This window comes from Ptychodera flava, chromosome 8 (assembly GCF_041260155.1).
Source record: "Ptychodera flava strain L36383 chromosome 8, AS_Pfla_20210202, whole genome shotgun sequence".
Lineage (NCBI taxonomy): Eukaryota > Metazoa > Hemichordata > Enteropneusta > Ptychoderidae > Ptychodera > Ptychodera flava.
The window spans coordinates 34,212,657-34,226,700 of record NC_091935.1 but is presented as its reverse complement, the minus strand read 5'-3'; the positions used below and the strand labels follow the sequence as shown (position 1 = coordinate 34,226,700).

Genomic DNA, 14,044 nt, shown 5'->3' with positions numbered 1-14,044 from the left:
AATTAAATCTCCTGAGGAGCCATAGAGAGGCATTTTCACTAATCTGATGTGTGCAGTGTCTGAGATGACCTTTTCTTGTAACATTGAAACCATAAAAGCACAGCTAATGACAAAAACTGCCTTTTTAACTGTTATTTTGGTCATAAAAAAGCATTCTACAGAAAACCTGAGACACAAAGGAAAACAGTTGCATCAATGACAATGAAAGATATCTTGTCATTTTTCTATCTCTAAAACAAGTCACTTTATCAAATATATATTGTGAAATATTTGTGCATGTTGCTTTCTCATACTGAATTCTCATACAGAGAACAGAAAAGTATCAGGAATTTGTCATGCTTTTCATATGAAATGCAGATTTCATAACGGTACACTTTCACTTAGCAAACATCAAGATATCTCTGGCATATATCTCTGATTTATTAAAGTATGGCGCCCGAAGGACGCGGAGAAAAATATGAAACATCCTGATACCTCTGATATATATTTCTTGTTTATTAAAGTCATGCACAGGAAGGGCGTGCTGAAAAATGTCTGATATATTAAAGTAATGTGCTCAAAGAGCACGCCGAAAAATATTGAACATATATACGAGTTATGTCTTTGGGACAGGACATACATATAGACAACGTATGTACACCCCGACTATAACGTGACCTGATTATAGTGCGCTTGCGCTCTACATCTGATCCAGCCATGGTGATCATAGGTAAGGCTGTAACAGTTTACTCCAGTATTTTGTGTGCATGGTCACCCCGAACGTGACGGATAGCCTTGGATTCCCTCAGCGCTCTTCCTTCTTCGAAGAACAGTTGAAGTAGGATCATGAAAACCGTGGTACATGTAGAAAGTCTCAGGCGTAATTTTCAGTCATTGTTTTCGAACGCGTAGCTCACTGCCTGTCTCTGTGCGTGTATACGTACCTGGCCCTTGACGTTCAGCGGTGCGGCAAGGTTATCACCCTGTGAATGTTAAATACTGCGTTAAATATTGTGGGACAGCCGACTGTGTCTGGCTTCATGAAGGTCACCCGTTTCCAAAAAGTGTCCAGATGAGTACATGTATAGCCGGTCATAATCACGAGGCATCAGGGCAATGTATTTTACACTTATATAGGTCATCAACATGCCACACAAACAACATGCAGTATTTCTGTATAGTGTTCTCAGTTTTAGTTTCAACTACTTTGAAATCCGAACCCTTGTGATACAGAACTCATGTTTACTGGATTACATTTTGTTAGCCACGATAATTGTAGCCTTGGTGGGGCTGGGTCGTGCGGCTTGGGCTTCTGCCGTGCGGCTCGCGCTGGGGCATAGAGCAAGCCGCACGACAGAAGCCCAAGCCCAGCCCCACCATGGCTAAAATTGCCGCAGCTAACATTTTGTGCCTTCATCTGTGCAGTGCCGGCTGAAATCTGCCAACAGCGTTCTGTTCTTCGCAATTCTTCGGGGTACAAGTCAGTGACGTCGATCGCGGCACTGCTTCTTTAGAAATACTCATTATGAATGGCGTTCGGCGGTGGCGTGCTTGACCGCACAGAAACAGGGTCATCATAGGTCACGTACTCAATTTAACTACACTGAGGTGCAGATGCATTTGCAGGTGGGCGAGCAAGCTGATCAATTTATGCAAATTTGCTCGTTACAATTATCATGGCCATCGAACTGTTAAATGACACAGCACTCCGACAGGAGCTGTCAATACAATATGTTTGTGAAGAGCAAGCCCGGTGGTGGCTTTCTCTGAGGAAATGGGGTATACGTACCCCCTGCAGGTCTGTTCCCAAAACCTGGGAGAAGGGTTTTTTGGTTCAAAATCTAGGTCCGTAAAACACATAAAAAGGTGTTTTTGCAAAAAGCTGATCCGTCGTAGAATACCTCTTTGGAATCTGGACAATCTCATTGCTCTATGCAACATCGACATTGTTGTAAACTGTATTAGACTTATTATCTCACCCTCTCCAAGATTTTGTAAATTAGGGGGTGTTTTCTTGCATATTTTTCTTGTATATTCCTCATAATAGGGGTCCTTTTTGTTGAAAAATTCCAGATCAGGGGTTTTGAAATTTTGCGGAACATGCATGGGTACCCAGCCTTTCCTTGGTGTGAGTGCTACCGCAGCACCGGGACAGGAATTTTGCAGCTTATTTAGCAGAATTTCATGCATCTTTGTTGGGTGCTATGAAAACGTCACCACCTGCAATTAATTATCGTTCAGTCAATTGTTTTGAAAAGGGATGGACGGTTATCTAACTGGAATGACAAGTTATATACAAGAGAATACACTGTTTTCGCCTTCGTGCGGATAAACATGATAAAGTATGTTTTCGAAGGTGAAATCCACCCTTCACATTCCTTTCTTAAACTTTTCAGTGACTTGTTAAGAGATAATTTTTAAGACTGGTATTCAAACATTTTCTAGTCGTAGACCAGTGTTTAGTGAAAAGTGGCTATTGAAAGTAAAGGACAGTCTGTCACTATTCGTTTTTGTTCACAGGATTACGGAATCTTTCGTTTCTACGCAGAAGTCTACCATGTAGACTGTCTGCAATTGCCATCTCTGGACAAGCATCAAGGAGATCATTATCAACTGATCTTATAACTGTGGAGACTGAACCAGATAATAAAGGTGAATTTCTGTAAAAGTACTTTGTGTATCTTCGCTCGGATGGGACTGCAAAGGGGGTATTCAAAATGCACGTGCTTTATTGAGATGTCATTATTGATACAAGGTGAGCGCGCCTCGAGGACAGAAATTCAAGGTTTCAAATTTTATCAATTCCTTTCTGATCTACCACTTGTGGGGCTTATTATAAAGCCCTTGATGAAAGAAAAGTTTTCACCATCTTAGTTTTTCGAAAATCGAAAATTTTATTCTACCCCATAGAGTTAACACAGGGGTGGCGGCCATTTTGAATTTCAGATATCGGGAAATATTAGGTAATTTGTCTCTCTAGTGTCAAATTTTGCACTGTAACCCCTGATTTTTATTTTTGCTTTCGTAAAAGAATGGTCTACAGTTTCATTGAGGAAAATTTGAGCCAAAGTTTAAGTCTTTCACTTTCGAGGCACATACTACCTTAAGGATTCTCTAGACAGTAAATGAAAAGGGTCTCTCAAATGAATGTAGGTTTTAACGCAGTGGTCACTTAACATGAAGTAATGGTTCATTTTTCTCTCGCGTGTAGCATATTTTTAATTATCCTTTTAAGCCTAACCATCCGAGATGTTAAATTGTGTGCCCTATTTTGTTGCCATCTCACTAGGCCATTTCTTTGTCGCATATAAACTAATCGTGCCATGGTAAATGAAATGTAAACATGAGCCCTACCTACAGGAATGACCAATAAAAACCATGATGGCCACTAGGGTCATTTGAAATCGACCACTTGCGTTAATAGGCGAAGAGAAATTACCTGGGTATCAATTGACATCGGTTGTCTTTGCACATCAAAATAATATATCCACGGTTATTTTCTTCAAAGAATATTTTTGTTAGGTAGAGTGAGCCTCGGGGACAGATATTCGAACTCCCAAAGTTTACAATTCTTTTCTGATCTACCACTTGACTAAAAATTTCAAAGCTCTTGAAGGAAGAAACATTTTTATCGTCTCCGTTTTTCGAAAACCGAATTCTTTTCATATAATTGTTAACGCAGGGGTGGCGTCCATTTTGAATGTCAAAAATCTATAAATTTTAGGTACTTTATTTAATACGAACATTTGCACGGTGTCCCCTGACTTTATTTTTGAATGAGAAAGAGAATGATTGAAAGTTTCGTCGAGGAAAGTTTGAGCAAATGTTTAAATCTTTCACTTTCGAGCCTCGAGGTGCATGCTACCTTGTCAAAGATATTTTTGGTTTCCTCTTTGTGATAGTCCTTCCATGTCAGTATCTTGCATATTCCAAAACAGAAAGCTAAGTTCACATATTTTACGTTGATGATCATGACACTAAGAGTTCCGTTTCTAATCAGATATAGCCATCCTAACGATGTGCCGCAAACCTGTAAATAGCATGAACGGACAGATGCTCACTGACATGACACTGACTTTGAAAGAATTGGAAAAGACTTCCAGAGGTGTTATATTGACATCGGTGAGTAAATTCCTGTACTCTCTTTCCGAGCGATTCTATGATTATGAAACGTCAGCTTGAAAAGATTTAAATGCCTAGACGCTCCCTACCATCGGGTAAAAATCGAGTCTTTCAATAATGTCACGATGTCACATACTGTTTCCTATGAAATGTTTGTGGAAAGACATTATCTCCCAGATTACAGTAAATCTGGGCGATATATTTACATGTTAAAATGCCTCGCATGTAATACAACTTATTTTGCTCTAATTCCCTTTCTTTCCAGGATTCAAATTCAATTTTCAGTAATTTGTTCACCTATTAGCAGGATAAACAGTTGTAAGTTTTTGTGAGGAGGAAGTGTAAATCTATGAAAATCGCTCGATTTCCTTCCTTTTTCTCACGTTTTCTCACAGTGCAATTTTCAGTGTGCAATTTTTACATTTCATTCTTGAAATACTGTACATCAGAGCGACAATTTTGTTTGGCATACATTTCTCACACTTGGAATGAAAGTCTTTTCAGTTTTGGTTATCTTGAATTTGATGATTTTTACTTGAATGAAGTCTAGTTTCAAATGAGATATTAAACGTCATGTTATAATATCAAATATTTGATTTAAATCATTTGTTTTCAATTAAAATCAAAATTAAAGTTTTCGCCCCAAGTAAGCACATATGTCATTCATTCTTAGAGTAAACTATAGCTACCAAATGGCCCTTCAGATTCTCCGCTTCTTGAAAATAATCATGAGGGGTTTCATGTCATCTTTAATGTTAGACTCTCTCACAGCCCCTCGCCTGCTTCACCTCTGACCATAATACCGTCCTCAGAAGGTGAGCCGAGCGAAGCTCGGCTCAGCGAGCCGGCCAAGCCGGCCAAGTTCCGCTACGCTATAACCCGGCTGGCTCGGTGAGCCTTGCTTGCTAGAAAGACCGTTGAGGGCGCATCACCATATGGTTGAGGATAGAGCTACGTAGCGGACGAGGGGCTGTGAGAGAGTCTACTTTAATGTCATCTTTAGTAAGTGCAACGTCACCTTTAAGGATAATCAGATACAGTTTATCCGAGTTGCATGTGCAAATCGAAAGTATCTTCTTCACTTGTAAATAAGTCATGACTAATTAAATCTGAAGGATAAATTGGTCGCATGTGTCTGTCAAGTACTTCATATTGCTTAAGCCAGGAGAAATTTACACCAGCAGCAAATAACCTTGTTTATCTTCGCACATCTTCACAAAAATAGTAGGTACATGACAACAACGTTTATTTGTCAGGTGAGATATATTTTATTTTAAAAAAGGTATGATACGTTATTACATCCACTTTTGTGAACTTTGACCTGACTTGTTTGTTATGCGCAGTGGCTGAAAATGAGTCTGTACACGGTAGTTGACTAAATCTGTGTTGTATTTCTTGCGACTGCATTTTGATGTCTGCATTTTGTTTTGTTTATGTTTCTTTTTTTGTGTTTTGTAGACTGTCAGGAATGTATTCGCGGCAGGCCTCGACATCAACGAGCTGTACAAAACTACTCCAGAGAGGTTTGGTGAGTTTTGGAGTTTGTTTCAAGATATGTGGATGACATTGTACGGAACACCTTTGGTTACCATCGCAGCAATCAATGTATGTATGAGAATATTCAAATGTAAATTCTCTCGCCTAACTGAGTCAGAAAACCGATGTAGACGTATTTGGACCAGAGAGATTTATGTATGCGAACGTTTTTTTTTTAGCTACTATAGTCTATAGAAGCTATTGGGATGGGTATTAGTCCTGCGTCCGTCGTCAGTTTGTATGTTATATATGTCCGTTTGTGAGGATGTCCGTCCACTCAAATATCTTGAGAACCGCAGTACTTACGTATTTGATATTTGTTGTGTGGATGCAAAATATGATTATGAGAAACTTTCTTTTTTTATTTTTTGATATTGTTGAAAATATGCAAATTAGTGCAAAAAAGGCATTTTTGGTAAAAAATCTTCTTCATAACCGCTGGTCAGACAGCTTTGATGTTTGGTACAGGTCCCTAGGGATGACCCAACGTAGATTTGTTCAAATTGTGATGAAATGTGCAAATTTGTATTTTTTAGGAATTTTTTTGTCATTTTTGATCAAAAATTTATGTCATCAAAACCACTTGTCTGACAGCTTTGATAGTTGGTATACAGGTTCACAGGAATGATCAAAATATGATGCATTCAAATTATGATGCAATCTACAATTTTGTATTTTTGGGGCAATTTTTGCCATTTATGGTCAAAAAAAATATTTCTCAAAAAGTACTTGTCTGATAGCTTTGATATTTGGTATACAGGTTCCTACAGATGAACTAAATATGATATATTGAAATTATGATGAAATCTGCAATTTTGTATTTTTGGCGTAATTTTTGCCATTTTTGGTCAAAAAATTTGTTTCTCAAAAACTACTGATCTGATACCTTTGATATTTGGTATACAGGTTCCTAGGGTTTATCTTAACGTAGTATATTGAAATTATAATGAAATCTTCAATTTTGTATTTTTGCAGCTAATTTTGCCATTTTTGGTCAGGCTTTCCTGAAATTAGCTATCAAAGATATCCACCTTCGTCATCAACACGTGTCACAGAAAGTCATTCTCTACATAACACAGCGGAGCTCTGTCGACTGTTAGGTCGCTTGGTTTTTCAAAACTGCTAGTCAGACAGCTTTAATATTTGGTATACAGGTCCCTAGGATGACTTTAGTGAGATAATTTCATACATTCAGGAAATACTTAATTTTGTATCCATATCTATAGAAGCTTCAGGGACATTGGCCTTATTTTTTTATTTGGGAGGGAAAACGAAGCTCTTCGGAACAGCCCTCATGCTAAGATTGTGTGAACTCGGGTACTCTAGCCACCAGTTTTCCCCTGTGCCCGCTCCGCAAGGGGAAAACGGTATCAATGATGTTAAGATTGATTATTCATAACTTTAGTGGGTTTCTGACCTTAATGCGATACTCGATTACCATGATACCCGCGTGATTAAAAATATGGATCAGCTTTTAAAATCGAATAGTCAATGTTATGAAAGGCCAAAACTTTTGCGTGTTCCCCTTGTTGGAAAATGAATATAGGTGGTAACAGTCTGTATAGATTTTCGTTGTTCTTGTCTTTTGTTCATATGATTTTGAGAAATTTATGTTTGGCTTTAACGTGGTCGATGATAATTCTGATTCGTGTTTTGAAATACCTGCAGGGTCACAGCCCAGCTGGTGGATGTGTACTTGCGATGTCGTGTGATTACAGAATCATGGCCAGAGGAAAATACACCATAGGACTTAATGAGGCACTTTTGGTAATACCATGGCTATTTATTTAGCTATCTATGTCATTATTCAGATCAGATCACATTCTGGTAAGCTTTGTACGATGTAGTAGCACAGTTCTACCCCACTTCATTGTAATGCTGTGTTTGTTAATTGAATCATTTCCGAGACGATCACTTTACTAGCAGCATAAGGAACGCTACTGATGGATTTTGTCCGATCTATGATGGAGGTTAAAATATTAACACCATAATGTCAGGTATGCGTTGTTTAGGGAATACCTCAGGGGCGAGAAGCTGTTTGATGTCAATACACCTGAAATACATGTATAATGTTACATAATGAAATGCTTATGAACCTTTAACTACAAACACGGTGTGTATTGGGCTGGAAATCTACCGGTCACGGTTAGCATGGTGATAACTATAGGATTCCCGTGTTGGTAACAGTTAGCTTGTGTGGAAGCCCTTCACAATGATGCATATTGACTTTTGTAGTCACCTTTTTATTACCCTTCACATGACATTCAACGATTGTTCGTCTAAATTTTAGTAATATATAGTACCGGTCTGCATACAGTGTCTTTCCTCTCTTGCTGGATTATTAACAACACTAGTTGTGACGTGTTATAGTATTTACAGTGTGTACGTTCAATGGCAGTGTTGTCAGTCTTCTCTTTGATGTGTGTTGAAATACGAAGTATTAGCAATACAAACACATTTTTATACGCTGTAATTGTTTTTGTTGGCAAATAAATTCTGGAGCGGACTAATATTTAACTGTCAACTATATATGGCATGGGACATTTAACACAGGCAGATTATATTGAAAGTTGAACAGTCACCGGGCATTTTGACATAGAGGGCATTTTGATATATATTTGGGAGTAGAAAGAGAAGTCTGTTTTACAAGTAGAACAAACGTAATGAAAAACAGAAAAAAGGCAGCTTTTGCCGCAGCTTTAAATTTCAGTCATCAGTATTCAGGTTAACTGTACTTATTGATTCATGCCAAGGGCAATGGTATTTTGCTCCTATATAAAACATGATGGCAGAAATGCTTGGTATCTGTTCGACATTTTAGAGTTTCCCAACTGTTCATGACATTGTAATTGACTTGTAAATATTTGTCTTTACCATGTAATCTTTTGCATTTTTTATTTCAGGGATTTATGGCGCCTTCCTGGGTAATGAACTTGATGAAACTAACCATCGGTAATAGAGAAAGTGAGAAGGCTTTAAGTCTGGGTAAATTGTACGGCTGTGACCAGGCCTTGGAGGTTGGTTTAGTGGATGAATTGTGTGATCCTGATGAAGTTTTGGCCCGGGCCAAAGCTGAAATGAACAAGTGGCTTAAAATAGCCGGTATGATACCCTATATTTATTCACAAAAAAAAACTCACCACATTTTGGTGGGAGTGTCCATAAGAGGCTTTCACATAAGGAATTGCAGCTCCATATCTGTACTTTGTATGAAAAGTCAAATGCTTCCAATACTTCTAATTGCAGTTTGTAAAATTAAAAGTGTTGTCATAGTGGTGATCTCATACAAAAATGGTCACGGGAGGATAAAGAAATAATGAATAGTTTCAATCGCATCACCGTGTCACGTTAACTGCTTCCATCGTAGGAAGTATCAATACGCAGGGGAGTCTGGCTTCATCTGCATCGTTCGATGTCACATCACAACGGCAGATGAAATCATAACGATTTTGCATCCAAAATATGCGCAGCTAGTGCTACTTTCAATAATTTCAGGGTTCACGAAAGGTCGTGTGTTTCCACCTTCCGACCATAGACCCTCGTCGAGGGTCTATGTTCCGACCTTGAACACCGAGATACATGTACTGTATCGAGACTTAAGAGATCAGTAACCCATAGATACCGATTAGCGTATCAACATTTCTCACCTTTAAACAATTACGTGCCGGATAAAACGGTACTGCTGCCTATAGCATTGCCCGGCTAGCTGATTTGTTACCGTCGGCTTCACTTAAAGTGGAATTCCATGCAATCAAGATGAACCATTCTTTACGTGATGGTAAAATGTCATCTCTCACTACACTTGTCATTTTCCAGATGAAGGAAGGCGTCTCACAAAGTCCATGCTGCGAAAAGACACCATCGACAAGCTTGCTTCAACGAGAAGACAAAATATAGACTTCATGGCGTCCATCATTTTACAGCCTTCCGTGCAAGAAGTTATGGGAAATTACCTCCAAAGTCTCAAGAAAAAATAAGTACTACCTGTGTGCGCGCGCAACTTCCCAAGTAATAAATAATAACGATAAGGAAAGTTAGTGACTATTTTTGATAACTTGTAACGCTTTGTGTAAAAATTTGTAATAACACGACCAACCGTATGAAGCTGCGCATTGTGGTTGTAATCCAGCGTTTTAGGGCTTCATTCACAACACAATGGTAAGGAGTATAGAGTGATTCTGGCTCAGTATTTTTTGTATTTTTTCAGGGCTCTCCACTGATGCCAGACTATAAAATTTAGGTACCGAACAAAATTTATAATTCCTATATGCTAGTCAATACCAGTAGGCTGTGTACGCAGTTTTGGTCAAACCTCATGTTCAGAAGAAAATTTATATATTTCTGAATTAATCAGTAACATCCTTTGTTCTGACAACGATTTTCATGTCCAACATACCAAAACTTGTGTAAAGAAAAGGCATTATAGTTGAAGGTGAACGGTAAGGAACGATGAGTCCGTTAACCCTATTTTTTCAATTCCACGCGCTTACTCTACAAACTTAAGGTACCCAAAGCATCGTCAGTTTTACATGTTGTCCGCCCTATTCCTTCGACCTCATCAGCGTTTTCAAACGTATTCATCTTATTGGAGATCACTATTGAAAGGTTTTTCAATATCACACAATAACGGATGCTAGTATTTATAGCGTGACGCGACTTGACCTTTGGTCACCCGATGGTGCAGCAAAAGATGTGTATTACACGTTGTTCAAGACCTACGAAAAATGGTTTTATCGCTCTTATGTACATGCAAATTTACTAACTTTCTGTTTGTGATACGGCTATAGATAAAGTTCGAGTACTGTCAATGGTCCTCAATCTGGTTTACAATTTTACCGCATTGGCAAGGAATATATATAGTGTATTGAACGTTGTGTTTTCAGTTTAGTTATTACCTATGAAGGTTTACAAGGATATATATATTTTATACAAACTATATATATATATATATATATATATATATATATATATATATATATATATATATATATATATATATATATATATATCGAAGTATACAGATGTCCTCGTGGGAAATTACAGTGCTCAATGCCAAAGCAGAGCGTTATAAAAAAATAAACAGATTACTTCAAGTACAAAGTAATGAAATCTATTACTTAAGTTTCATGCATCTTGCAATCCTCAGATAGTGTGAAAGGATTACTAGCTCGACACTCTTACATATATGATTGGGACCAACCATTCTATTTGTAGGTGGTGTTAAAATTCGATAAATAATATTTGTTTTGGTGGCGACATTTTGAAACAAACTCAGAGCGTTTGTTTAACAGTCTAAATTTGTCAGCATTGATAATGTGCAGCTTTTCTGATATACAAAGATTACATCGCTTGTTCATGTTAGAGTAGCTCAATGCTTTATCAATGATTGGCCATAAAATGTCAAAGACTTGGCCCTTATTTCTTAAATTCCATACAAATTTTGACAACTCGGTGTCGTTTTTGTATCTCTCGTTACGGAACGATTTCATGTGATTAGTGCAGCGCGTCTTGAAGGTGTTATCAGCGAGGCCGATATAAACCCTCTCTCCGTTGTCCTCCGTTGATACTTTGGCCTTGTACACCACGCCTTTGACTTGACAGTTACCCTTCAATGGGCATGCCGACTTAACCCTGCAATTACAATCAGCTGGTTGGTCCTTACGCTGTTCTCCGGAGATTACCCTCTTATTATGCGATTTGATTATACTTGCCATATTCTTCATACAGCTATAACTCACTTTAATTGTGTTTCTGTTGAAGATCTTGTGAAGTTTATATATTTATATATATGTGTGTGTGTGTGTGGGTGTGATTGTGTGTATTATATACATATATTTATACATGTATATATATATATATATATATATATATATATATATATATATATATATATATATATATATATATATATATATATATATATATATTTATCATATACCTATGCCCTGTATTGTGTCTGTACTGAGTTCAGTGACATGATTTATCATGTTGATTTGCATGTCAATACAGTGATACGCCTTGTTGATTTGCATATGAAAGGAATGATCAGCGCGTCTTTCTTTCATTCAATTGAATATTTGCATATGAAAAGTGATACGACCTGTTTGATTTACATAACAAAGCCTGATACGGCCTGGTGATTTGCATACCGGACTACTTACATGGTGGCGCCTTAATCAAAACAAACTATGGTGCCCGTCTATGATTTTGACTACGATATCATGTCCGATCTCCAAAAGTGGCAGGGTTTTGAAGCATAGGGAAATGCGGGGTAACTAAATAAAACACGTGTCGATATCGGATTAACCTGCAAGTAGTGCTACCAATTCGAACAAATTAAAGAGCAGAGCATGCATCACACCGTACGGGCACTGACAGATCGATGACAGACCAGCTGTTCCGTCCGTGCATAAGCACAGACGCGCAGACGACAAGCAAATCGGACATGTTGGAGGACCGTCAAATTCAAAAGCACAACTTTGAAAAATATCGTGTATTCATGGTAAATGCGTTCTGGAAAATAATACCAAACACAACACTTGCATGTACCGTACCGATTCGGTAGATATCCTACATGTTTGATGACAGAGTTCAAGCATTTCTCTGCTCAACCGTAAAATAATTGTCAATGAGCCAGCTGATAGATTACGTCAGACGCTAGTATATCAATCCGCCTTAGCAAGATGACGCAAACAAATGTAGTCCATCAAGAAAAACCACAGTGAAACGTATCATATTTTAATATACGAGATTTATACATTCAATAACGTAGGGATAGGTATATGATAAAGAGGTTATCCCTCGATATCACCTCTTGGTAGGGTCGTATTGCTGCTCGTGCGGTTGTGGGCCGCATCACACTCGTCTTCGACTCGTGTGATGCGGCCCACAACCGCACTCGCAGCAATACGACCCCACCAAGAGGTGATATCGAGGGATAACCTCATAATATATATATATATATATATATATATATATATATATATATATATACACATGTATAAATATATGTATATACACTATGTTTATGTGTGTGTGTGTTTATAACGTATTCTCAGTTATCAAAATTAATGATGAATGTATAAGTATTAATAATTCGTGACGTGTGTGTCTTTTCATGAATAAATAAGTTTGGAACTCTTCAGTCCTTCGGTCAACTACAATAACGGGAAATAAAGCATACTTTTCAAGTGTTACTGTACGTGTACTTGTTTTGTAATTATGAACTTCTTGCTAGCTGTTTAATTTCCTGTGGTTAAGTATAATTTATGGATATTCAAAGTTTGTCTTCCATCATCCGATAAGTAGCTTTGGGCATTTCACAGTGCTCCGTGGTCGTTTATATCCCGGAGTAGCCTTCCTAGTGCTGGCCTATAGGAGCATTTCCTCGATACCAAAATGTGTCTGTACGGAGATGTTAGTAAGACCACCCTCCGTAACGGTAACAGCGTCACTATCATGTATAAACTTCCCGTAGTTATTAAACGAGAACAAAGAATGCGTGTGGAAAGATGTTCCCCTGAACAATAAAAAGATAGAGAATCCAATAAATTATGTATGTAACAGCTTCATTGCGACCATCGTTTTCGATGATGCACACTTCGTATGGAGCTCATTTGACTTGCCCACAGTACTGCTACTAGCCAAAGCCACCCCATCCCACCAAAAAGTGAATATAACACAAATGCTTCGATAAACAGTATACACATATTGACTGGCCATGAGGGCAACAGCATACGTCTGTACCCCGAGGGACTGTGAGTCAACCCCAAAAACAGACTGTTGTGTCTTTGGGGGTGACTCACAGGCCCGAGGGGTTACAGACGTATGCTGTTGCCCTAATGGCCAGTCAATATGTGTTTTGTAACACACCTCATCCGTAGTCATACATAAGAACGTACCATACACAAAAGTTGTCGCATGTAAGCTATATGATGTAATATGTTGGAGTGGTTCAGCAAGAAAAAGTTTTTGCCGACAGGGTCGCAATACTTCTGCAAAACGTTCAATGCACCTTTGATTATCGTCTTCGTTCGTTTCGAGTCCTTGTTTGAAACCAGAGCATTCAGTTCTTCTTCAGAAAGTAGGATAAACCGAGAAATTTCTCGACTATCGTTTCGCTCGTCCGCAGACGGCATCTTTGTTTACATTCCAGTTCGCGCATGCGCCAATGTTTTTTAGACGTCAGCGGGCATCATTTTTCGGAACTGATGCCTGGCAGGCAACAGTTCCGACAAATGATGCCTGATGACGTCGTTTACGTGGATCAGCACAAAAAAGAACGCATCCCACGTGACTATCAATTTGCGAATTAGAACACAGACTGCGGATGAGGTGTGTTACATATTTATTGAACACAACATCAGCGTTTAAGCCAGGGGTATCAAGCTGTGATAAATAGGTTGAC

General features: G+C 38.3%; 1 protein-coding gene across 1 annotated transcript; it reads left to right on the top strand.

Annotated features, from left to right (window-relative positions):
• The first annotated feature begins 657 nt into the window (after positions 1-657).
• Positions 658-10,504, top strand: LOC139139145 (enoyl-CoA delta isomerase 1, mitochondrial-like). Its single transcript, XM_070707950.1, has 7 exons — positions 658-709; positions 2,500-2,631; positions 3,980-4,101; positions 5,560-5,706; positions 7,306-7,404; positions 8,541-8,739; positions 9,454-10,504. Exons 1-7 carry the CDS (start codon positions 697-699, stop codon positions 9,612-9,614), a joined length of 873 nt encoding a protein of 290 aa, XP_070564051.1. The 5' UTR covers positions 658-696; the 3' UTR covers positions 9,615-10,504.
• Positions 10,505-14,044: the final 3,540 nt, after the last annotated feature.